A 27,570-nucleotide genomic window follows, 5' to 3' on the forward strand; every position below is an offset into this window, starting at 1 on the left:
CAGATAATTCATGATGAGAATGTTGCCACTTTACTTTGGGGTGCAAATATCAATTAACTAACTATTAACTAATGATAGTTAATCATTAATAGAGTCCAACTCTCTAGTAAGTAAGTACAATGTAATGGTAGTTCATGATGATGATGTTGCCACTTTACTTTGGGGTGCAAATATCAATTAACTAACTATTAACTAATGATAGTTGATCATTAATATAGTCCAACTCTCTGGACTCTGGACTAATGGTAGTTCATGATTATAATGTCCAGAAGTTACCCATAAACTACAAGGGAGACCTCTGGAGAGACCCTTCCCGCCTATGAGCACTCATCCAGATTTGGGCAAAATGGGTGAGTCCAAAAATGATCCATAAAACACCAGGGACCCCTACCCACCTTTGAGCACTCATCGTGGGCATAGAATTGAGACAAATTACCTCCAGAGAGGCCGAGTCTGCTCACTAACCCTACCCGTCTATGAGCACTCATCCTGGGTATAGATTTGGGCAAAATGGGTGAGTCCAAAAATGATCCATAAAACACCAGGGACCCCTACCCACCTTTGAGCACTCATCGTGGGCATAGAATTGAGAAAAATTACCTCCAGAGAGAGACCGAGTCTGCTCACTAACCCTACCCGTCTATGAGCACTCATCCTGGGTATAGATTTGGGCAAAATGGGTGAGTCCAAAAATGATCCATAAAACACCAGGGACCCCTACCCACCTTTGAGCACTCATCGTGGGCATAGAATTGAGAAAAATTACCTCCAGAGAGAGACAGAGTCTGCTCACTAACCCTACCCGTCTATGAGCACTCATCCTGGGTATAGATTTGGGCAAAATGGGGGAGTCCAAAAATGATCCATAAAGCACCATGTAGGGAGAGCTTCGGACAGACCCCTACCCACTTTTGAGCACTCATCGTGGGCATAGAATTGAGAAAAATTACCTCCAGAGAGGCCGAGTCTGCTCACTAACCCTACCCGTCTATGAGCACTCATCCTGGGTATAGATTTGGGCAAAATGGGTGAGTCCAAAAATTATCCATAAAACACCAGGGACCCCTACCCACCTTTGAGCACTCATCGTGGGCAAAGAATTGAGAAAAAATACCCTTGGGGACAACCAGGAAGGACCTCCAGAGAGACAGTCTGCTGACTAAACCTACCCGCCTTTGAGCACTCATCGTGGGCATAGATTTGGGCGAAAAAATCTGATCTATAAATGAAATCATGAATGCCATGAATCATGATTAACTAACTACAGTTAATTCATGATGAAGTCATCATTAATTCATCATTAATTCATGATGAATTGTGATGAAATAATGCTTAACTAATGTATTAGTTAATCATGAGTTAATCATTACTTCGTGAACCGTATCTGCAAGTGTTACCCAAATATCAACTATGGAATGTTTTATATGTGCAATGTGTTATGGTTCATAAGGCCATTGTTACTTGTGCACGGTTGTTGCACAACTCATTTTAAGTCCACCAACTGCACACTCTCTACCTATCAACAATCTTTCCTTTGTATTTGTTTCCAATCCAGTGTTGCATCATCAGTCTGACTGCCCTGACCTACCAGAGGTGAATGAACAAAGACGCTTGGCAAAGAAAAAACACCATTGCTGTGATCAGTGCGGAAAAAACTTTGCTCAAATCTCCAAACTTAAAATACACCAGAGAATTCACACCGGAGAGAAACCCTATGGGTGTGATCAGTGTGGACAACACTTCTCTAGAATGTCCAGCCTTAAAAGCCACCAGCGAATTCACACTGGAGAGAAACCCTATGGATGTGATCAGTGTGGACAACACTTCTCTATTATGTCAAGCCTTAAAAACCACCAGCGAATTCATACGGGAGATACACCATATGGGTGTGATCACTGTGGACAACACTTCTCTCAACTGTCCAGCCTTAAATGCCACCAGAGAATTCACACTGGAGAGAAACCCTATGGGTGTGATCAGTGTGGACAACACTTCTCTGTATTGTCCAACCTTAAAAGCCACCAGAAAATTCACACTGGAGAGAAACCCTATGGGTGTGATCAGTGTGGACAACACTTCACTCAATTTGCCAACCTTAAACGCCACCAGAGAATTCATACTGGAGAGAAACCCTATGGGTGTGATCAGTGTGGACAACACTTCTCTCGCATGTCTGACCTTAAAACACACCAGCGAATTCATACTGGGGAGAATCCATATGGGTGTGATCAGTGTGGACAACACTTCTCTCGCATGTCTGACCTTAAAACACACCAGCGAATTCATACTGGGGAGAAACCATATGGGTGTGATCAGTGTGGACAACACTTCTCTCAATTGTCTACCCTTAAAAGCCACCAAAGAATTCATACGGGAGATAAACCATATGGGTGTGATCACTGTGGACAACACTTTTCTCAATTGGCCAACCTTAAAAGCCACCAGAGAATTCACACTGGAGAGAAACCATATGGGTGTGATCAGTGTGGACAACACTTCTCTCAATTGGCCAACCTTAAAAGCCACCAGAGAATTCACACTGGAGAGAAACCCTATGGATGTGATCACTGTGGACAACACTTCTCTAGGATGTCAACCCTTAAAAGCCACCAGATAATTCACACCATATAGAAACACTTGTGTTTAGTGTGAACATTATTTTAGCTTATTACAAGAGCTTAATTTCAGTGACAGAGAAACATTGGCACATCTATGCAAAGTTGTTGTATGATTATCATTTTGAATGTACTATGTCCAGCTTGAGGGTATGTGTAAACACAACATTGTGTTAACACAAACATTGAATATATGTTGATTAGTTGCATGTAAACTTAGCATACTGTTGCAATGACCTGTTCTTTTTTTCATATTCACTGGGTCAAGAGTTTTCAGAGAAATTATTAGAACATCACTCTGTCTCTGTCTTTCTGCTTCATTAAATCCGACCCTACATGTTTTATTATTATGTTGTACTGTTCATGTCACACCAAGATTAAGCTGCAGAAATAAACAAGTCTCAATATTCAATTGCATCCTCAATCGTATTCTTTGTTGCACTGTAATTTAACCTGCTGGTTTGCGATCTAGCCAGATCTAGATAGATTAGATTTACATGAGCTAGCTTTCTCCCAGACTTGGACGGTAATAATGAACTAGAAAACATAACATTTATTCCAAAATAAGGAAAAACAATACGACAATACGATTCATTTCTTAAATATAGTCAGTTCAGTTTTATATACTTTCATCATGTTTGACTATGTATGTTTTCATTTAACTCTGTACGTTTTCATTGTATCTTTAATTCATTATTGTGGTTTATTTCAAAGTTAACTTTGTTAAAAGTTTACCATGAGACATGCCCTTTGTCTAGAAATGCCCGCCTCTATCCGGAAGCCAGGCTCAGACCTCATTGGTTAAAAGTCAGGAAGTGTTCATGACCGGTGAGGGGAGGGACTTTTTGGGGAGAGCAATTCTTGTGTGTATATAATGACTTGCAACGGCTTCATTTCGGGGCTGTATCGATTAGTCTCATTTTGGACCGGAGGCTGATAGAAACAGTCAACTGCGTGTACCTTTTTATACACTGTTTTGTGCCTCCTCCGAGGCGACACACACACATCGACGGAAAGATTCCACACGTGCTTCAAACGAGCATCACCGCACACCTAATGAAAACATTAAAAAATGGCTGTGTAGGCAAGCGGTGGCTACTATAGCTATAAGCTAGGTGTTTGCATGGGACATTCTTGGTCGTAGTGGCTAAATATGTCATTAAAATAAAGTATGATTGTTTATATTGAATATCTTAGTTAAAATGAAATTGAGTTGACATGTTTTTGTAATAATAGGTCAGCGGTGCGGTGTGTGACCGGGGATAGTCATCAAAGCGGTAGCCTACTGTCTTTTATAATAATAGGTCAGCGGTGCGGTGTGTGACCGGGGATAGTCATCAAAGCGGTTTAATATTAGGTCAGCGGTGAGGTGTGTGACCGGGGATAGTCATCAAAGCGGTAGCCTACTGTCTTTTATCTCTACTGTATCCATCTGACCCCAGTATGATACTGTACTGTTATTCTGCACTGTACATGACCCTACACCTCTCTCTCTCTCTCTCTCTCTCTCTCTCTGTCTCTCTCTCTCTCTCTCTGTCTCTCTCTCTCTCTCTCTCTCTCTCTCTCTCTCTCTCTCTCTCATATATCCTGTAGATCAGTCGGTGTATATTTGTGTCTTTGAAGTGAACGCTTTATGAGCTCACCTTCAATTTCACCTGCTTCCTCTGTTCCCACATACACACACACACACACCCCCACACACACACACACACACACACACATGCACGCACACAACACAAGCACGCACACACACAAAGCACGCACACACACACAACACACACACACACACACACACACAAATAAATACATGCACGCACACAACTCACACACATACATGCACGCACTTAACACACACACACACGCATACATACTGTACACACAAGTAACGGATCAAGTGCAGGACTGTGGCGCTACACCAAATGAAATGGCCCTGCTTTGCGCGCGTGCACATGCTTCGCGTGCGAGCGCGTAACACAATCAAGAAGGACACTTTTTTAGCGAGCCTGCACCGCCAGCACGATCTCCGCTGCTCCCCGACTGGATCTGCTGTTTTGGAGTCTCCTCCGTAGCTATGTGGTCTCCTCCTACAGTGGTTAACCCATTCAGACCTGCCTCACCTGAGGTCTAAAAAAAAACCCTCAGTTTCTATGTTCAACCTTTTTCATGTCAAGGACCCCCAGGATTATCTGTAGGCTATTTGGCTGCGGACCCCCATCTGAAAATATGTTGATCCAGGGACCCCCCCCCCCCCTCAGAAGCAAAGATTTGAGTTAAAAACGCTCTGAAAGAATATACTGTATATTCAAAGATTTGCACCACATTTCACCACCTTTTTACTAACGTATAACATAATGCTTCCTGTCCTGAATGCGTTAAGGAACTGTTGGACGACCAACAACACTGGCTGGGCTTCCTGTGTTACATTTAAATCGGTGAGCTCTGAATACGGTTTTGACGGAAGCGACAGCTGTACCTGTTTGAAATAGTCAAGCTGTGGGCCGTAAATTCCATTGTTAATCCTGGCCTGCATACACGATTACACGCACACTAGGGCTGGGGCGGTATGGGATTTGTATTACCGCGGTTATTGTCGGCCCCCTTACCGCCAGTATGGCGGCAATTACCCCAGCTGTGTGATTATATATATATAAATCATTTTGGGCCAAATTACAATTATGGCCCAAACTTTGTTGGCCGACCGGGGAAGGAATATAGGCTATATTGTACACTACAGTTTTAAATTAAGGAAAGATTGGCATGTCAACGCGTGTTCGGGACCGGGTGTCAATCAAATCAACTGCGTCAGACATCTCCCGCAGCCCACTGTTAAAAAAGAAGTAAAAAAGCGAGCGGATTTCACATAATTTCAGATCAAGACTTGTTGTTGACCGTCTTTTTCCTGCGATCCCATTGACTGCCACAACAGACAACATTTATAGGTGGGTCTGGTTTGGAGTAGCCTATTTAAAACACTGTCCGACTTTGTTTTGAGCCAATATTATGGTAACTATGGTAACAGCCAGGTGCACCGTGCATTTCTCAGACTCAGACGAAATATACGACATCAGAGTTATGTTGTCATTTTGTCATTATATATGTAGAGAGAGAGAAACATTAGGCTAAACGTGTAGCCTATGGATAAGGGCGCATCGATGTAACAGGTTTCAACTTTGTATTGATTTGAACGGGCGGAGAGGTCTGTGGCGCATCTCATTCAAACAGCAGCACGGTTTATATACCATAGGATAGGACAACTAATGTGACGCATCACCGCCACAAATAGTCCTACAGCATTTTGTAAAATGCACCTCTGCATACCTCACGTACAATTACTTGGATTGATGAACATTGCAGTGTCTGTCAGCGAGAGACGAGAGGGAGAGAGAGAAAAGGAGAGAGAGAGAGTGCCCGCGGAAAGGTTTACAGACAGGCGGACAGAACAGTCAGCTTTTGACTGACAAAACGTTTAGAGGTTAGTGAGAATGCTTGCCATTGCGATTCCAAAACTAACCTGATAGACCTACCTATCGGGTTGGAATGTTTTCAAACGCTGTCATTTTGTTCTGGAATCGCAATGGCAAGCATTCTCACTCCAAGGAAATGTCGGCTCTGCAGCGCATCGCATGAAACAAACACCTCACCATTCAAAAACGTCCTCTCACCATGGAACCTATTATCTTAATAAGACTTAAACATATTAAACAAATTCCAAGTTAACTAAATATAATACATGATGAATTGAAAGGTTCAACCTCCAGCCGCTCCACCACCACGCAGCTACTGCGTGCCTCCCGAGTGCCCAAGCATTATTATTATTATTATTAAACATTATTGCTGACATGATTAGACTGAGCCTCACTGATTACGTTTATTATGATAAACCTTTCATTTCATATCACACCATACGCACTCATAGGCCTAGGTCGCCAGAACAGCACGGACAAAAAAAAGTATATATATATATATTATTTCTTTACCGCGGTAATGAACCCAATACCGCGGTATGCGTTACATACCGGCGATATTGCGGTTATTGCACCCAGCCCTAACGCACGCACGCACGCACGCACGCACACACACACACACACACACACACACACGCACTGAGGTGTCGGAATGGTTATGAACTCTATATAGTCTCTGGACTATAGCTGTCAGCCGCTCGTTAACACTAGCTAGTGTGTGTGACTGTGTGACTGTGTGTGTGTGTGTGTGTGTGTGTGTGTGTGTGTGTGTGTGTGTGTGTGTGTGTGTGTGTGTGTGTGTGTGTGTGTGTGTTGACAGGTAGTTGATGTGTACGGGGACCTGATGGGAAGTATAGGTTACATTGTGGTCCGTACACGGTAACCCAAAGCCGCCGCCACACACACACACACACACACACACACACACACACACACACACACACACACACACACACACACACACACACACAGACATAGTCGGCTTTTACTCACCTGGAACAAACTAAGAGCAACAAACTTTTATGGAGGGATTTTAATCATTTCTTCTGCAACTGTAATTGTATTCTTTTACTTTTGTCTGTAAATTGAACTTTTTGCGGGGGCCTGAAAACACCTTCTGTGCCCTAAAATACTGGTGTTAGTTGATGATGAGCTCTCCTTATAATGGCTCTGGTCTTGACTGGTCAGCACTCTCACACCATCTGCAAAAACAGAGTAAATGCAGTACTGTACTTTATTTGCACATGTTTATACCTAGGCTACACATTTTCTTTAAGATCTACATATTATGTGCATATCGGGTTCATTATGACACGTGTGTTGAACATGACTGTGACCTCTCTCTCTCTCATTCATATTCAGTATTCAGCTTGTTCACTCATTCGTAGGGTCATTTACAGTGTCTCACACACACACACACACACACAGTCACACACACACACACACACAGAGACGTGTGTTCTTTGATGTGACGTGACGTGTCTCTAGTGAGATGATGGTTAGCATAATGGAGACAGAGAGAAGGAGAGAGATGAAAAGAGATGGAATTCCTTTTTTAATGTAATTTTTTTGATGAAGAGATGGATGGATTGAGGGAGTGAAGGAATGGAGCGACGAAGGCTAGATGAATGGATGGATGCATAGATGAAAAGGACAGGATTGATATTGCAAAAAGCGCCCGCTGTCCATGCAAACACTCGGCAGACCGTATGTTCTGCATGGCTGCCGGTTAACCCATTTTGGGCGGGAACCCCTTTTAATGAATGAATGAATTGCATTTTTTAGCGCTTTTCCAAGTGCTCAAAGCACTTTACAATGGTTCATTCATTCATACATTGGGAGGTGAAGCGGCGAACAGTCGACGCCAGCGTCCTCACTTCCCACATTCACACACCAATGGTGGCGAGCTCACACCGACCGACTCATTGGAGGCAATGTAGGGTTCAGTGTCTTGCCCAAGGACACTTCGACATGTGGACAGGAGGAGCCGGGATTCGAACCGCCGACCCAGGGATCATTGGATGACCTGCTCTACCTCCTGAGCCACAGCCGCCACAGAAGCCGCCCTTTTGGTGTTTTAAACATTGTTATAATTTAGCTATTGAAAAATAGCAGATCTACAAGCTCGTAGCGCGCCACTCGGTGGCGCGCTACGAGCTTGTAGGTCTGCTATTTTTGAAAAATTGTGAAAATATTTATTTCAGAAAACTGGAGGATTTAGAAGATTTTTTTATTTATTTCGAGGTCAGGCCTAAATGGGTTAAAGGTATAGGGTTAAAGGGGTCACATTAGTCTGCCTATACTTACTAGGGGTGTAACGATACATTTTAAGGAGGGTCTGTGGCCAAATACATATCATTTGCGGGGGTCCTTAAATGGCACGAAAAACTTTGAGAACCATGAACTCTTCCCCAGGAAACTTGTAGATAGTGTTTCCTGAGCCCCATGTTGTCTCGCGGTTCAAATGCGAGACGCAGTGTTCCTGCCCCTGAATTTCACGCTCCAGTGCAGACTGTTCCTTCCCAGCAGCTTGAAGCAGCATCACACTGTGTAACACTGAAGTTTCTTTCATTTAACTTTGTGGCAAAATGTGACCAAACTTGACACACAGTAAGCCATTGGATGGATTTGTTTTTCTTCCGTTTTTTCCTTGTCATATGAAAGCAGGGAAGCATAGCTCAAATTTACATATTGGTTGTTCAGTTTGACCCACCAGTTTTGGAGATATGGCTTATTGAGTAATGTCTTACAGAAAACAGTGTGTTTTGAAAGCTTGAAATATTCACTTCTGTGGTCTCCAACATTACACCTAGCATTTATTTCATAATTGCATGTCGATTTCAGCTCTGACATTTTTTTCAGACATGCTCTAGTATGCGAACAGTTTTATTAATTACATTAAAAATAAATCAGTTCTCCTGAACAGTTCTTGCCGTATCAAAAATCTAACCCTCCCCAAATGCCATTCTCCCGTGTGGGGAAAAGGACAACTTTTTTTCCCCTAAGGCCCTCACTGCCAAGGATGAATGTTATTTTTTATATTTTCATATGTGGCAAAATTTGAATGATGGACTTCCATTGGATTTTTTTCCCATGTCATATGAAAGCAGGGAATCATAGCATAATTGTTAGGCATTTTAGCTCATTTTAGCCACCGTGGACGCCATCTTGAAAACGATGCCTTTCTGGTTGTTCGTTTTTTCCTAAGATTTTAGTATGTTATTTAGCACACCCAATAGTAACAGAATCCATTGAAAAATCTATTTTATCAATTATTTTGGTTTACAACCATAGCTATAAGAATCCAATATTTGAGTCTGTGCAAACAGCCCACTAGGGGGCGGTCCCAATACGTTTGCACAGCTTTAGTCACCAAAAGCCAAATTGTGGTGGTTTCTTACGAGTTCGCCCCCAGCTAGTGTATGAAAAGTGTTTTCTGTCTTGATCAGCATCAATTACTCGCAAATGTTGCTTAAATAACCATGGTTATTGCATAACCTCTTCACCTGTGAATTTATCCTATACAGCGGCGATGCTCACCGAGCATTAGTCGATCTACAAGCTACAGTGTGTCACACATATGTTATGCGACGCATTAATACGTTTATAGATCGTCGATATATTTCAGATGGGAGTCTTACTTCGGAGGTTCTTGATACATCACTGAGGATACGTCCCAGTTGCATCCATGCAATGTATTTTTGTTCTGAGGTATTCTATTTATAGTGACTCATGGACTGTGGTATGCGGTCAGCCCACGCCTGACTCAGGGAGATGGACGTCCATGCCATGCATAGTCCCTTGGGACTCATTCCACAACCACAAAAGCAATAACACAGGGGACAAGGATCCTTCCGCTGGCTGCAGGGGGCGGCAGGGAGACGTCCCTGTCGCTGCTCCACCACCCAGAGATGTTCCGGGATTAAATGAGCGAAACATCTGTGAAGGGTGGCTCCCGGCTGATGACCCTGCAGCCAGCATTATGGCACCGTCGGAGGTGCGTCAGGCAGAAATGCCCAGCAAGTCTCATCACTTGTGCTTACATCAATAGACTATGTGACAACCATGTCTGGTGACCACCAGAGAGACGGGTGACAGCCGGAATGTAGACGGCACCCCGGGAGCAGTATGGGTTAGCGCCCCAGCCTGCATCCTCCGTGAGGAGGAAGCCCAAAAACCTTCGATGAGGCCTTTAGGACGGCCTTTCGAGCCGCAAGTGGAGCCTGCAGTGCTACCGTTGCCCAGGTGGAGCCTGCAGAACCATTGCGGCTCAAGAATGAAGCTAGTATGAAGTGTCTGGTGCTGGGAGTCTGGTGCAACGCACAGGTCCTCGCTGTACTCCTAGTGAGAGCAGGAGTGGACCTGGTGAGATGTAGGAGGGGCCCGGACAGGAGGCTACCCACAGAGCCTAGTCCCTCCACATGCCAGAATTGTACCTCTAAGTCCCGGCCTAGTAGTTCCGGAGTGGTGCCAACGGATTGTGTGGCCCTGGTCTTTCCCTAGTGGGTCTGATCGAGGGTAGCTACTGGGACGTAAGTCAGGACTTGATCACCCTGGCTGGGTCACCTGAGTGAGGGGTATGATGTTCGCGAGACCCGAAACCCCGATGACCTTGGGATACGTTCCAGTTGCATCCATGCATCTATCATCTGTTGTGACATGAAAAGGTTTGACAAGCACTCTTGTCTGTGTGTAGAGGGGTGTGCACATAATTGGGGATTGGTGATGTATCTCGTATACCTCTCGGTTCAGTTCCTCTGAGTTCCTCTCCTGACCCGTGAGCTCCATGCCTGGATGAGAGAGAGAGAGGTGTGTGTGTGTGTGTGTGTGTGTGTGTGTGTGTGTGTGTGTGTGTGTGTGTGTGTGTGTGTGTGTGTGTGTGTGTGTGTGTGTGTGTGTGTGTGAGTGTGTGTGTGTGTGTGGGGGGGGGGGGGTCTTCCAGTCTGCTGTGAAGTTGGATTTAAACAGCTTTTCTGGCAAAGTGGAATGAGCACACACTGTAAGAACTGAGCGCACTGCTAACACACACAATGTGAGAAGGCTCTGCTAGCCCATAAAGACCCGAGACCAGATCCTACAAAATGTCAGTTTTCTGAACAACCTTATGTTTCTATATCAGTGGTGTTTTGTATACCAGGGACTCCCCAGAAGCAAAGATATGAGTTGCAAACCTTCGCTGTGAAATATAATATATGCAAAGATATGCGCCACAAAAAATAAAAATTCAACAGCTAAGTTGTTAAAGGCTTAGGCGACAGATGCGCTCCAGGTGTGAATGGGCTAGAGCACACGGTGTGAGAACAGAAAGGCGTGCCCCCAGGACCTGTGAGGGTGTGAGTCTGTTTCTGAGGGCTTTCCAGAAACCTTTAGCCTGCCTGTCGTTCAGGGAGCCGATGCCCAGCTAGGAGGGAACAGTACGTGCATACATACGTACTTCCTCAGTGTTGGTAACAAGGGAGGTGATGTGAGTACACATTGACGTCATTCAGCACAACTTCTGTCTCAGAAACTTTTCCCCCAAAACATTTTCCCGAAACTTATTTCGTCCTTCGCATTGTCGTAAATGGAATGTCCTAAATCATACGTTGCAGCAACAATAGCTTATCACAACACGCAATGCGACGGGGTGTTATATACTAACAGTCCGACAGGCGTTAGTCCGACAACACCGTTGCTCCCGACAACTAACCCGTGGCCGGGTTAAAACTCACCCGTGGCTCCTGACATGCGTGGCAGGTTAAAACTAACTTGTGGCAGGTTAAAACTCACCCGTGGCAGGTTAAAACTAACCTGCGGTAGGTTAAAACTCACCCGTGGCAAGTTAAAACTAACCTGTGGCAGGTTAAAACTAGCCTGTGGCTCCCGACATGCGTGGCAGGTTAAAACTAACCCATGGCAGGTTGAAACTAACCCCGTGGCAGGTTAAAACTAACCCGTGGCTTCCTGTGAGGTTAGGTTTAGGGTTGGGTTTTGGGTATAGTCACTACATGACTGTAGTGACTGTCATGACCGAACAGATGCACACGAATGTGACACGTTGCAGAGTCGCAGTTGAAGCGAGCATGTGTTCAATGACTGCGAGCGAGTAGAATATGAAGGAAAATATAAAGCCTGGGGTTAGTGGCAGGACGAAAATAATGAGTTTAGCCCATTACAAGCTAGGCCGGTTCTGTTGTTGTTTCTCTGTGAATGCTGTGCGGTTGTTTCTCCGCTGTTCGTGTTATATTATTGGTCCATCGCATCACGGAAAGGGAAACCACGGAGCTGGGTTGAACGCGCTGGGGTAGAGTCGGTGGGTGAATGTGGTTGGTCCGACGTAGTAGTCCAGAGTCCGACACCCTACCCAAAACCCCTAAAGCTAACCTCACAGGAAGCCACGGGTTAGTTTTAACCTGCCACGGGTTAGTTTTAACCTGCCACGGGTTAGTTTTAACCGGCCACACATGTCGGGAGCGACGGAGTTGTCGGAATAATGCCTGTCTAAGCAATCTATGCACCCCAGGGTGGGTGATGTGTCGCGGCCGCGGAGCACGGGTGCTTCTGCATGCGTCACGGCCTATGACTTGCCAAACGGAACTGCGCTCACAACCTGTTACCGTCTCAAATGTAATGACGGACGTCACTGTATTTGGCTTCCATTGGAAATTAATGTTAGCCTGCTGCTTTAGCTCCAGTGTGGACGCTGCATCTCTCTCTCTCTCTCTCTCTCTCTCTCTCTCTCTCTCTCTCTCTCTCTCTCTCTCTCTCTCTCTTCTCTCTCTCTCTCTCTCTCTCTCTCTCTCGCTCTCTCACTCTCAACAATAATTTACAATGTTCTTGCCTGTACTGCAAAGGAAAGCATCATGCCACACATGTGCACGAACACACACACACACACACACACACACACACACACACACACACACACACACACACACACACACACACGCACGCATACGCCAGCGCGCGTGCCAGGTAGGTGAGGTCGTAAGCTGTGCCAGGCTTAGATCAATAACATTTAGGCTAACTCCAAACACAGACCATGTGTTGCACACATGCACGGACACTGGCACGGACACTGGCACGCAGGCACGCACACGCACACACACACACTGAATACCACTGTACGAAATATCTTAGACCTACACCAGGAAATTGTACTTGGAGAGAGAGAGAGATAGAGAGAGAGAGAGAGGATGAGGAGGATAGAAGGAAAACAGGATGAATTTATAGGAGTTTATAGGAGACAATGAGAGACATTAAATTTGAAATACATAACCTGAAATACATACCTAACCCTAACCCATAAAAAATATAATTGTTCTCATCTGTAATATCAATGTGGGGAGAGAGAGAGAGAGAGAGAGAGAGAGGGGGGGAGAGAGGGAGAGAGAGATACATAAAGAAAGGGAGAGATAGAGGGAGAGGGAGACAGATAGAGAGAGGGAGACAGACAGAGAGAGATGGGGGAGAGTGAGGAGAGAGAGGGGCCAAGGGGGAGAGACACAGTAGAGAGAGAGGGGGGGAGGGGGGCGAGATAGTCAGACAGAAAGACAGGAGGTATAAATGTGTGCTGTTTGTAATTATCCTGCAGAGTAAGGAAATACTCCTACTGTTTATATTCACTCACTCTCTCTCTCGCACGCACACACCATACACGCACGCACACACACACACACACACTTCCATAGTGTATTTATATACTCATAAGAGATACGATACAAGGACACAAACATTTACAGCGTGCTGTAAAGAAGTAGAGTCAGCAAATCGTGGACAATTACACAGACACCCCTCAGGGCTACAATTAATTCTTTCAGCGCCATTGCCATAGATCTAGGTCAATTGAACCCTATTTTTGATACTACGCTTACCGCCATTGCCGTTGATTAATGGCAATTGGCAATTATAGTGCATTCGATCGATCAAGCCATAATGCTACTTACGTTAGTTTCGGGTAGCTAGCTGTTGCTGTCACAAGACTCCGTCGCCCATTTTAGATCATCTGCACCATAAGAATCCATTCTATCCGTTTCTTTCAATCGCCTGTATCTCCTATTCCTTGTCCCAGATGGCATTTTTGGTCAAAACAACATTTCTTTCATGGCACAGAGCCGGCGATGTGGAGCTCTCCAGTGCAACAGTTGAACGGGACCTGTTCAACTTCCTAGGATAATACTACTTCCGGTAATCTGGAAATGTGGCTTTTCAAAATAAGAGCTCGACTGGGAAAAAATGCTGGCGTGAATTAGATCCTAATTTTTCAATAAATGCTAGCGGGCTAAGTGTTAACAATGCCATATTTGGCGTCTACCGACGATAGAAGAGATAGCGTGCAAACCGTTAAGCTGAAACAGGAAATGCCCTGTTTTGGGCATTTCCTGCTGAGAGCAGTATTTCTAGCCGGTGCTAAACACCTCACTTGATGGCTCAGGGTTAGGGGTGTAACCATATAGTAATTTATTTATTTTTTAAATTGAAGTATATCGATATGTAAACAGCAAATATCGTATCCTATCGCTTGACTTCGCATCATGGCGTCGTATCATTTTGCAATGGAAATAATCGGTATGGAATCGTTTTGCAATGGAAATAATCAATTTAATCAATACTAAAGTACTTATAGGTTTAATTACTTCACACATTCACACATATTTTATGTATTTTCTAAATAGTTACTATATCGATTTCAAATCATTGAATCATATCGTATCGCATCACCATAATGAACCAATATCGTCCATGTATCGTATCGTCAACCATGTATCTCTGTATCGCTGTTAAAATGCATCGTTACACCCCTACCAGGGTGGTTCAAAGTGGGTGCTGTGAGACAAGTCTAAGGGTGCCTCAGAATACTTCATATTTGGAATGTATCCATCTAACTTCAGTTTAAACCACTTAGACCCTCAATACTTAGTAAGACAGTCCACCAAAGTAAAAAATAGCCGATTTACAAGCTCAACACGTCATATTGTAATGCTTTTTGATTTATACTCTCTCTCTCTCTCTCTCTCTCTCTCTCTCTCTCTCTCTCTCTCTCTCTCTCTCTCTCTCTCTCTCTCTATCTCTCTCTCTCTCTCTCTGCCTACCTGGGGAGAGCCCTGAACTGAGCTCATGCTTCCTTCAATGCATTGAGCAGGCCACTTCTCATCACATGACAGGGGGAAGTTTACCCGGTAGGACGTAGGGCGTTGAAGGAACACGTTATTTCAACCAGTTCCTTTCCCCAACCAGTTCCTTTTCCCAGGGGGAGGCAGTTTATACCTACCCTAGGGGACACGGGGAGAACATGCAAACTCCACACAGAAAGGCCCTTTCGCCAACCCCGTCTCGGGTATGGCCACTGATGACACGGAGGAGAGAACACGTTCCCCCCAGGACCTTCCTGCTGTGAGGCAACTGCGCCTTCTCCTGGTCTTCTAGTGCCCTAGCGGAGTCTCTGGGCTCTGTGGCAGGTCCTGATAGAGCTGATAGAGCTCCGACCAGCTCCGGCTGGCATGAATGAAGCTTATAAGCCAAATCTGCTAGTCATATTTTTATCCTTATAAAACAGCGGGTATCTAAACCTTTCTGAACTAAGAGCAGGTGAAGTGAATCAAAAAGGATAAAGTGTGTGCGTGTGTGTGCGTGCGTGTGTGTGTGTGTGTGTGCGTGTGTGCGTGCATGCGTGCGTGCGTGCGTATGTGTTTCCATATGGATAGAATAAGTGGCTGCATAGCAAGTAGATAGAGTTACACACACACATGCAGCTAATCAGACACTTGCTGTGATGGCATGCGCTTATACACACACACACACAGTACACGCGCACACACTTAGATAAGTAAGTATAGCCTCAGGACCCAAAGGTTCTGGAGCCATGTGGCCGATAGGTCAGGATTCTATCTCCTGCTTCAGTAGCATATGAGGAGGGAGTGGCTTATTGTCGGTATCAACCGGTAACACGCGGGAGTCTGTCCCTGTTACAATGCACTAGACCCTTATAGGAGATGGTATCCCCATTACAATGCGCTAGACCTCTGGCAGATGGAGTCTGTCCCTGTTACAATGCACTAGACCCCTATAGGAGATGGTATCCCTGTTACAATGCACTAGACCTCTGGGAGATGGAGTCTATCCCTGTTACAATGCACTAGACCCCTATAGGAGATGGAGTCTATCCCTGTTACAATGCACTAGACCTCTGGGAGATGGAGTCTATCCCCGTTACAATGCACTAGACCTCTGGGAGATGGAGTCTGTCCCTGTTACAATGCACTAGACCTCTGGGAGATGGAGTCTGTCCCTGTTACAATGCACTAGACCTCTGGGAGATGGAGTCTGTCCCTGTTACAATGCACTAGACCTCTGGGAGATGGAGTCTGTCCCTGTTACAATGCGCTAGACCTCTGGGAGATGGAGTCTGTCCCTGTTACAATGCACTAGACCCCTATAGGAGATGGTATCCCTGTTACAATGCGCTAGACCTCTGGGAGATGGAGTCTGTCCCTGTTACAATGCACTAGACCCCTATAGGAGATGGTATCCCCGTTACAATGCACTAGACCCCTAGGAGATGGAGTCTATCCCTGTTACAATGCGCTAGACCTCTGGGAGATGGAGTCTGTCCCTGTTAAAATGCATTAGACCTCTGGAAGATGGAGTCTATCCCCGTTACAATGCACTAGACCCCTAGGAGATGGAGTCTATCCCTGTTACAATGCGCTAGACCTCTGGGAGATGGAGTCTGTCCCTGTTACAATGCACTAGACCCCTAGGAGATGGAGTCTTATTCCTGTTACAATGCGCTAGACCTCTGGGAGATGGAGTCTTTCCCTGTTACAATGCGCTAGACCTCTGGGAGATGGAGTCTATCCCCGTTACAATGCACTAGACCTCTGGGAGATGGAGTATATCCCCGTTACAATGCGCTCTGGGAGAAGGAGTCTATCCCCGTTACAATGCACTAGACCCCTAGGAGATGGAGTCTGTACCTGTTACAATGCGCTAGTCCTCTGGGAGATGGAGTCTAGCTCCGTTGCAATGCACTAGACCTCTGGGAGATGCCGTCTATCCCCGTTACAATGCGCTCTGGGAGATGGAGTCTATCCCTGTTACAATGCACAAGACATCTGGGAGATGGACGTTACAATGCGCTAGACCTCTGGGAGATGGATTGCTGAGGTGGAGCACTCCACACCTACCATCAGCTCCCCAGTACTTCCCACACGACTTGCCGCACCCAAACCATGCTACTCATTCGCTGAGTTGGCGGTGCTCGGGATCCAACCCATGAACTTATGTTTCAAAGGCGAGAGCTCTACCGACTGAGCTACCCTGAGCTACCCGGGATGATGTACAAATTCGCATGGCGCTAGTATGGCACATGATGTCCAAGTACATCCCCGGAGACCCAATGTAACCCTTGATGATGCAGAGTGCCAAGCAGGGCGGGTGTGATGTAATGTCCGTAGTCTTTCAATTTTAAATTGATTGTAAAGTACTAACTCATTACTGTTTTCCAGTGAATATATATATACGCTTTTGCAATCTCTCTCTCGCACGCACGCACGCACGCACGCCCACACCACACACACACACACACACACACACACACACACACACACACACAAAGAGGATGGACAGATGGGTGGACGAGGGAGAGGAGGACAAGAGGGAGGAAAAAGGATGGAAATGGATGAGGGGGAGGACAGAGAGGAGTGCATGGAGTGCAGAGGGGGATGAAAGAGAATGGAAAGAGAGGGAGAGAGAGAGAGAGAGAGGGGAGGGGGAGGAGGAGGGGGGAGGGGGAGGAGGAGGGGGGAGGGAGGGGGATGTGTGAATAACAGAGAGATTCTGCAGAGATGAAAGAAGTAGGAACTGAGAAAGAAAAACAGTGAAGCTGGAAAGTTGGAGAGAGAGAGAGAGAGGGAGGGCGAGAGAGATAGATGATCATCTGGCCAACCTGGCATCATACAGGAGGATACATGTGTTTGGCTTTGACCCCCAACACACACACACACACACACACACACACTCCATGTGTCGTGTCCTGCACCCATCGTTCATGGTGGTCATTTGGCTACTGTAGTCTTCCTCAAAGGCTCTCTCTCGTCTGCGGATGAATAATGATCTCCTTTATCACTCTGCGTGTGTGCGTGCGTGCGTGCGTGCGTGCGTGCGTGCGTGCGTGCGTGCGAGCGATAAATGAAGACAATAACACTACATCAGCAGTTCATGGGTCAGTCAGTCAATGTGACAGACAGACAGACAGACATACAGACAGACAGACAGACAGACAGACAGACAGACAGACAGACAGACAGACAGACAGACAGACAGACAGACAGACAGACAGACAGACAGACAGGCTCTCCTGGTGGATGGACGGACGGACGGTCAGACAGCAATAAGCTGTGAGGTTGAACACGTAAATTATTATATTAAATTATTATTAGTGACTGTACATTATGGCTCTATATATCTTGGGTGCGCCTCATGCTGCATTAACATGGGGTCAGGCAAGCGGTAGACGGCAAACCGGAAGTTATTTTAGTGGACGGGAGCAGGTACAGTAAACGGGACAGGACAGCACGGCAGCCAGAACCGGCAACGGTATCATCCATCCATCCATCCATCTTCAACCGCTTATCCGTAGTCAGGTCGCAGGGGCAACAGCTCCACCAGAGAGCTCCAGACTCCCCTCTCCAGAGCAACATTTGTGACTTCCTCCTGGGGGATCCCGAGACATTCCAAGGCCAGTGAGTCGATGTGTTTCCTCCAACTTGGTCTGCCCCGGGGTCTCCTCCCAGTGGGACGTCCCTCAAGGACCTCCTCTCGTGTGACTGAACTCATACGGCATCAATGTTAAAATATAATCGTTTTACCGTTCCGTGCCGTCCAGCAGCTTCTGACGTCTTGCTGATTCCATGTGAATTCAGCATTACCCCTTTATGCCTAAACGTATTTGCCATATTTTACTATCTTGAAAATAAAAAAACATTTTAAAATAGATCTACATTGACATGTTGGCTATTTGAACTATTTTAAAATGTTTTTCAAAATAGTAAAAAAAAAAAAGAAAGCCAAATAAGTAAATATGGATAATGGGTAAGGGCAAGATAAATATCTTCGCTGAAAATAGCTGACCAAAGATTTACCTGTTGGTTGGTTAGTTGATTGATTTATTGATTGATTTATTGATTGATTGATTTATTGATTGATAATTAATTAATTTGTTTAACAAATAAACAGCACATGGTACAGTCAATACAGGTGGGGGTTGGCCTCCGTCAGGGCTGCGCATTGTCACCAGTTTGTGATTTTCATGGACAGGATCTCGAGGCGAAGTCGTGGCGGAGAGGGTATCCGGCTCGGTGAGCTCAGGGTTGCTTCACTGCTTTTTGCAGATGATGTGGTCCTGATGGCACCAATGAAAATGAATAATAATCCAATGACCATTATTTTGACAAGAAAACATTTGACTTGATAAGTTATGTTATAGTGTTTGTCTACTGCTTGCTGCTGTGAATCAAAAATCTGAGCGTTTAAAATTGAGTTGCAATTAAGCCCCCCTCACGGTGGGCTGCATATGACAGCCTCATCTGTCTGTATTGGTCTCATTGAGAACCTGTAGTTCACAGTGGGGCAGGGGCGTAAGGTTCTTAAAACGTCAGGGGGTGCTCCCCAGCCCCGCCTCTCCCCCCCCCCTCCCCCCCGCCGCGGGGAAAAAACGATTTTTCGTTTGGTACTTTATTTACAGTTTGCTATTGAACACAGTGCGCTTTCAGTTCACAACAAACACATTAAATTGTTTCAGCATCTTGTTCCAACATTTCAGCATGATCAATGATAAACGAGTTTGTTTATTTTTTTCGTTTGGTACTTTATTTACAGTTTGCTAATGAACACAGTGCGTTTTCAGTTCACAACAAACACATTAAATTGTTTCAGCATCTTGTTTCAACATTTCAGCATGATCAATGATAAACAGGGAGGGGATATTCAGCCTTAATCTCAGTGGGTGCTATTTGGCTTATTATTTTTTCAGTGGGTGCCCAAGCCCTCAGGCACTCCCAAAGTTGACGGCGCTGCAGTGGGGTGAGGGCGTGAGGCCTACATTTCCCATGCTGCACACATCTGTAGTTCACAGTGGGGTGAGGCCTACATTTCCCACGCTGCATACATCTGTAGTTCACAGTGGGGTGAGGCCTACATTTCCCACGCTGCATACATCTGTAGTTCACAGTGGTGTGAGGCCTACATTTCCCACGCTGCACACATCTGTAGTTCACAGTGGGGTGAGGCCTACATTTCCCACGCTGCATACATCTGTAGTTCACAGTGGGGTGAGGCCTACATTTCCCACGCTGCATACATCTGTAGTTCACAGTGGGGTGAGGCCTACATTTCCCACGCTGCATACATCTGTAGTTCACAGTGGGGTGAGGCCTACATTTCCCATGCTGCATACATCTGTAGTTCACAGTGGGGTGAGGCCTACATTTCCCATGCTGCATACATCTGTAGTTCACAGTGGGGTGAGGCCTACATTTCCCACGCTGCATACATCTGTAGTTCACAGTGGGGTGAGGCCTACATTTCCCACGCTGCATACATCTGTAGTTCACAGTGGGGTGAGGCCTACATTTCCCACGCTGCATACATCTGTAGTTCACAGTGGGGTGAGGCCTACATTTCCCACGCTGCATACATCTGTAGTTCACAGTGGGGTGAGGCCTACATTTCCCACGCTGCATACATCTGGGCGTGACTTTTGATGTGTGTTTGTAGGAAGTAATTTGTCGTTGTCGGACCGCCGAGATGAAAGGCGACCACAAGACAAGCGCCTGTCACGTCCAATCACGTCACAGTAGCATGGAACCATGGGAAACCGTGGTGCCCGCCTGTGTGTTAATTCGCCGTCTGTCTGCAACCAATCAAGTTGTTACAAACAACAACACATCATCAACGAAGATGTGCAGTGTGTCTTGCATGTGTGTGTGTGTGTGAGTGTTCATTGATGTATGTCCAATCTTTGTGTGTGTGTGTGTGTGTGTGTGTGTGTGTGTGTGTGTGTGTGTGTGTGTGTGTGTGTGTGTGTGTGTGTGTGTGTGTGTGTGTGTGTGCGTGTGCGTGTGTGTGCGTGCGCAGGTGAAACACAACGGGTTGATACAGGAGATGACACACCCGACAGCCGGACCAATCAGTGTACCAGGTCAGACACACACACACACACACACAGTTTGTATCCATATTGTATTAATCCATAAATTTAAAGCTGCTTTTAAAAGAGATGATGTGTTTAAAGATTAATGGGAGTATAATGAGGTTATTGCCAGAGTGGATTGAAGTGTTTACATATATTAGTGTAATAATGTGTTCCTTGTTGTTTTACTGATTTCAGGATTCACTTAACCCAATCCAAGCAATCCACGAGATATCTTGAGGAAAGCTATTATTACCATCTGGGCCATCCACGAGATTTGATTAAAAATATTTTTAAATTAGTGGTGGTGTAATCTCACTGCAATCCTGGAGTTAATCTAGATTAATATAGATTAAAATGGCTCATTTGAACTCTGCCGAAGGCATTCAAAATATGTGTGTGCTACCTAAATAAGGACCAGAAGTAATTTAAGTCCTTGAGAACAGGTGGACCATTAGACCAGGAGCCCTAATTATGGATATTAACAATACAACTAGCCTATTAATACCTTATATTTCATATTGTGATCTTGTAGAACTGTTCACAGTTTTGCCAAGTCTAGTCATTATAAGCTACTTTGGACTTGTTTAACTGTAACGTTTCTTTAAAATATTGGTGGTCCTTGACAAATGTTTGAGAACCAAAACAACATTGGACAATGATGTTTGACAGTCAGCACTATAGTTGCTTATTTTAGACTTATTATCTGACTTTTTCTTATTTTCTGACTTGATCTGACCCTGGTCAAAGGGGTGTTTGTTGTGGTTTCGCTTAGCACAACAGCATAGCAGCCAGGCAGCAGGCTGCTAACGTCATGAATAACAGTATTTAGCGCAATTTTATGTCCCAGAACTTATGGATATGGACTTATGGCTCCATCGCTGCCTCTTTCTTTTCTAGTAAGTAGGACTTTAACGTGTTGCTGTTTACCGTCCCGACTCCCTCTCACAGAGTGCACTCCGTGGCCGTGTAGTGCTCCACCTCCTCTCACACACGTACACACGGCCCGCCTCCTGGCCGCTATGCAGAGTGCAGACCCAGCTCCCAGACCCAACTTTGAGAATAGATTAACGGCAATATTTGTTTTATCGCGCGATAAGAGTCTCGCAGTATGTTAACGCAGATAAAGGCCCAGCAGTATTTAAAATATTATCGGTACCTTTTTTTCGCTCCTGTTAGCTTCCGTTGCTAGCCTCCACAGGCCTCCCATTGTAGAAACAGCCTACATGATATTCAGTGGTACACGTGCACGCACACAGGGTTATTAGTGGTGGAATGGAAAAAAAAGGGAATGGAATTATAACCTCCCAAACACCGGACTTTGTCTCATTTTGAGCAGAAAACGGAGTAATAAACGCACGCACGTGCACATCGGATCCGTATGTAGGCTGTCTAACATGTGAGTAAAAGCAAAACAAATAAATCAAATAAATTATTATTTTTAATTACTCGATTAAATGAAATTAAAGAAAGACGAGTTCCCTCGTCTTGGCAAAGGTGGGTTGTGGAGAGAAGAACGAGGTCCCGCGTTCTTGGCATACTTTGTGTTAATTCCTCTGACTTCAGTACATTCATACTTAGTAGTCCATATTTTGTTGAAACCTCTGAATTCGGCATCCACCTTTCTTTTTTTGGCATGAGCGGACATTTTTGAGGCGTGACAAGGAAGGTGAGTCAGCCAAAGGGCCGTATTTTCCCCCCGTGGGGCCGTGTAATGCCAGGTCTGCTCTATGGTGTTACTGCAGCAACCACGGTGTTTCAAAAAATGATTTGAACAAGTTGAGAGAGAGAGAGAGAGAGAGAGAGAGAGAGAGAGAGAGAGAGAGAGAGAGAGAATGATGGACGCATGTTCCTGCAAGCGGATTGGTTGGCAGAAGACTAGATAGCTTCCATCTGACACGGTCTACACTGTGTGTGTGTGTGTGTGCGTGCGTGCGTGCGTGCGTGCGTGCGTGCGTGCGTGCGTGCGTGCGTGCGTGCGTGCGCGTGCGTGTGTGTGTGTGTGTGTGTGTGTTGTTCAATGTAATTCAAGGGGAAAATGAGTTGTGAAAATAGAACCATTGTCTGTACAGTGTACACACACGTGCACGCGCGCACACACACAGAGGAAGGCCACACATTCAAACAAAAATGCATTCATTCTCTCTCTCTCTCTCTCTCATGCACGCACACAGTTATCCACTACAACACTTGGACTTTGTATTGTAGTACAGTACTTTACAATTTACAATTTAGGCATTTAGCAGACGCTCTTAATCCAGAGCGATTTACAGTAAGCAAGAACAAAAAACATGGCAATACATCAAAAACATAAAGTGTCATCATGAATCATACATAAACTTAAGAACAGTGGAATATCTACTGTATCTAAGGATTGTGTACACTATAGAGTGCTACTGTATGTCTACATAAAGTGCTATTTAAGTTACATAAGTTGAGCCTTTGCATACGCCTGTAGGAGGCCGAGGCTAGGGCAAGTGCTACGGCAAGTGCTATGGGCTAAGATGGAGTCTGAAGACTGCGGTGGAAGATTGGGAGTGAATCTGCAGTTCTGATTGGAATAGGAAGTGCATTCCATAGTTTTGGAGCCAGAAGGGAGAAGAGTTTGGGACGTGTGGAGCGTTGTCCCGGCGTTTTTAGTGAAGGTACTTCCAGCTTCCCTGCGTCGGCTGATCTGAGCGCTCGGGAGGGTTTGTAGCCGGGTCCTGAGAGTGCAGGTCGGACATACGGTTCCGGGTCCTGAGAGTGCAGGTCGGACATAGGGTTCCGGGTCCTGAGAGTGCAGGTCAGACATAAGGTTCCGGGTCCTGAGAGTGCAGGTCGGACATAGGGTTCCGGGTCCTGAGAGTGCAGGTCGGACATAGGGTTCGGGGTCCTGAGAGTGCAGGTCGGACATAAGGTTCCGGGTCCTGAGAGTGCAGGTCGGACATAGGGTTCCGGGTCCTGAGAGTGCAGGTCGGACATAGGGTTCCGGGTCCTGAGAGTGCAGGTCGGACATAGGGTTCCGGGTCCTGAGAGTGCAGGTCAGACATAAGGTTCCGGGTCCTGAGAGTGCAGGTCGGACATAGGGTTCCGGGTCCTGAGAGTGCAGGTCAGACATAGGGTTCCGGGTCCTGAGAGTGCAGGTCAGACATAGGGTTCCGGGTCCTGAGAGTGCAGGTCAGACATAGGGTTCCGGGTCCTGAGAGTGCAGGTCAGACATAGGGTTCCGGGTCCTGAGAGTGCAGGTCGGACATAGGGTTGGGGGTTCTTGGCGTTTGAACGATTCCCATTCCTTATAGGTACTTTTCAAAGAATGACAAACAGGGGTAGACAACTGTGAGGTATATTTGGATGATTTAGCTCCCAATTATGTTACAAACTCATGCGTCTAGGGGGTATAATGCAGTGAGCAACAAAAAGAGGAACGGGAAACCATGATCAAATACGAAGTTTTATTATAATATAAAGTCAATTAGGGTGTATATTTACAATAAATGTCTCTTAGAGCAAAAGAAAGTACAATAAACAAAATAACAGACCTTCCGAGGGGCGTTCAAAACAGACTAAACAATATAACCAAGTTTCACACTTAGTAAGTCACATATACGTAGTAGCGGCGGGTCGGAGGAAGACCATGGTGATGTTCTTCGGCCAGCTGTCAGACACAGACTGAATATGTAGGAGGTTGTGCATCCATGGCCACTGGGTGTCACATGACCGGCAGCCAATAAGGAAGACAGGGGCTGATCAGACCCCTGGCCAAAGCCGGCCCCTCGCTGATGTCACTGACGAGGCAATTACACAGTCAATCCAACCTGGAGTGGAACAAGAACACATACACAATAGAAGGCGCTTTCTATTCTAGTATATGGTTGGTTCATAGAGCACCGAAGTCGTCAATATCGGTAGAGGGCACAAATCCACAGGTTCATGTACTTTTTATTTGCATTGTAATCCCCATAGGGGGATTTTAGATCGCCTCAAATGTCTGAAAAATAAACAAATCATCCAGTCCGCTTCACTCATATAATAATAATAATAATAATAATAATAATAATAATAATAATAATAATAATAATAATAATAATAATAATAATAATAATCTTTATTTATAGAGCACCTTTCAGACACAAGTGTAGTGGAGTGTTTGTGGAGTGTTTTACTAGTGTTTAGTCAACTCTAGTTTTAGTTGACTAAATGTCATAAGATTTTAGTCGACTAAATCTACAGTTGATTTAGCGAATTTGTCAATATATTTAGTCTTAGTCAGTGGCATCATAGCTTAGTTTTCATTTCATTTCCATTTTGTTTTCGTCAGTGAAAAATGGTATAGTCGACAAACATTTTTTGTCATAGTTTTAGTCGACGACATCAACACTGGATTATATGAAGTGGTTTTCACGTAGGGGTCGGACTAATAAATTGCAGAGCGTTTGTCTGCTTAAGGGAGGCCAGCAGGGCTATAGGCTCACAGCATGGAGGTTTGGGCCTGTCCATTCATCTGTCTGTCTGTCTGTCTGTCTGTCTGTCCATTCCTCTTTCTGTCTGTCCAGAATCTCCTCTGATGTGTTCCTTCCATGAAAGAATCTGAGATATTCTGACTGTTTCACCCTGCTCTGCCGCGTGTGTGTGCATGTGTGTTTGTGTGTGTGCGTGTGCGTGTGTGTGTGTGTGTGTGTGTGTGTGTGTGTGTGCCTACGTGTCTGTGTGAGAGTGCGTGTGTGCGTGTTGGAGGAACCCGTGGGATTCATTAAAAAGAACAAAGAAGAAGAGAACATTTCAAAGAGATGATGACCCTTGACCTCTGCACTAATATTCCTCTGCCTGGCCTCACCCTTCTTCTCTGCCTCCTCTCTCTCTCTCCCTCTATCTCTCTCTCTCTCTCTCTCAATTCATTTTTTTTTTTTCAATTCAAATGAGCTCTATTGGCATGAGAAAACATACGTTTACATTGCCAAAGCAAAAGTGGAACAAAACAATCAAGATAAAACAATAAAATAAAGGTTTAAACAGAGATGTGTTACATTAACACTTTGAGTAATACTATCTTGTGAAACTATGCACAAAGATTGTGCATTTTCTGTCAGAGATAGTTTTTCAAACTCTCCTTGGGTGATTGTAATCCATGGGAAGTATATGTCTCTGATGTCCTGGTACAGTGGGCAGACGGTTAGGAAGTCACTAGCTCAGTCTCTAACTCATTTTGTGTGCAGTGGGTGCAGTGGGTCTGTCTTCTCTTGGGAGACAGGTCTGCCTATGGCGGCCTTTCTCAATCGCAAGACTTTGTTCACTTAGTCTATATTGAGTTAATGTTTTCCTTAGTCTCTCTCTCTCTCTCTCTCTCTCTCTCTCTCTCTCTCTCTCTCTCTCTCGCTCTCTCTAGTAGTCAGACAGACAGACGGACACCACACGTACATCTCATCTCTTCCTGCATAAATCTATCCATTCTATATAGTTATGTTTAGGGATGTCCCGATATTTATATTTTTATAGAACACTTCTGCCATATCACAATAGTACAATATCCAAAATCACAGACAATATCCGGTCTAATATCATGATATGGATATACTATTGATACTAGGGATGTCCCGATCACGTTTTTTGCTCCTGATCCGAGCGTGCGTGTGATCAAGATGCATCAGTCAGATTTTTTCAGATTGCGTCTGTCTGTCTAGGCAGAGGAGAGAGAGAGGAGAGAGGGATGGAGGGAGTGAAAGAGAGGGATGGGGGGAGTGAAAGAGAGGGATGGAGGGAGTGAAAGAGAGGGATGGAGGGAGTGAAAGAGAGGGATGGAGGGAGTGAAAGAGAGATGGATGGAGGCAGTGAAAGAGAGAGGGATGGAGGCAGTGAAAGAGAGAGGGTGGAGGGAGTGAAAGAGAGAGGGATGGAGGGGGTGAAAGAGAGAGGGATGGAGGGAGTGAAAGAGAGGGATGGGGGGAGTGAAAGAGAGGGATGGAGGGAGTGAAAGAGAGGGATGGAGGGAGTGAAAGAGAGGGATGGAGGGAGTGAAAGAGAGGGATGGAGGGAGTGAAAGAGAGGGATGGAGGGAGTGAAAGAGAGAGGGATGGAGGCAGTGAAAGAGAGAGGGATGGAGGCAGTGAAAGAGAGAGGGTGGAGGGAGTGAAAGAGAGAGGGATGGAGGGGGTGAAAGAGAGAGGGATGGAGGGAGTGAAAGAGAGAGGGATGGAGGGAGTGAAAGAGAGAGGGATGGAGGCAGTGAAAGAGAGAGGGATGGAGGGAGTGAAAGAGAGAGGGATGGAAGGAGTGAAAGAGAGAGGGATGGAGGGAGTGAAAGAGAGAGGGATGGAGGCAGTGAAAGAGAGAGGGATGGAGGGAG

The 27,570-nt window shown here is 45.4% G+C and overlaps 1 protein-coding gene across 6 annotated transcripts in view; it reads left to right on the forward strand.

Annotated features, from left to right (window-relative positions):
- Positions 1 to 27,570, forward strand: part of sugct (succinyl-CoA:glutarate-CoA transferase) — a 556,340-nt gene that overhangs the window by 87,069 nt on the left and 441,701 nt on the right. For 5 of the 6 annotated variants that reach the window (XR_013788563.1, XM_079490317.1, XM_079490318.1 and 2 more), the window contains one exon: positions 21,194 to 21,257. The exons of the other annotated variant lie outside the window; for it this stretch is intronic. Coding sequence is in view for 4 of the 5 variants with exons in the window: in XM_079490317.1 (XP_079346443.1) it covers positions 21,194 to 21,257 (64 nt within the window). In the remaining variant the exon portion in view is untranslated. The remainder of the gene's footprint in view (positions 1 to 21,193; positions 21,258 to 27,570) is intronic. 6 annotated transcript variants of the gene reach the window in all.

The sequence above is a fragment of the Electrona antarctica genome (assembly GCF_951216825.1).
Source record: "Electrona antarctica genome assembly, chromosome: 20".
In the NCBI taxonomy this organism is placed as follows: domain Eukaryota; kingdom Metazoa; phylum Chordata; class Actinopteri; order Myctophiformes; family Myctophidae; genus Electrona; species Electrona antarctica.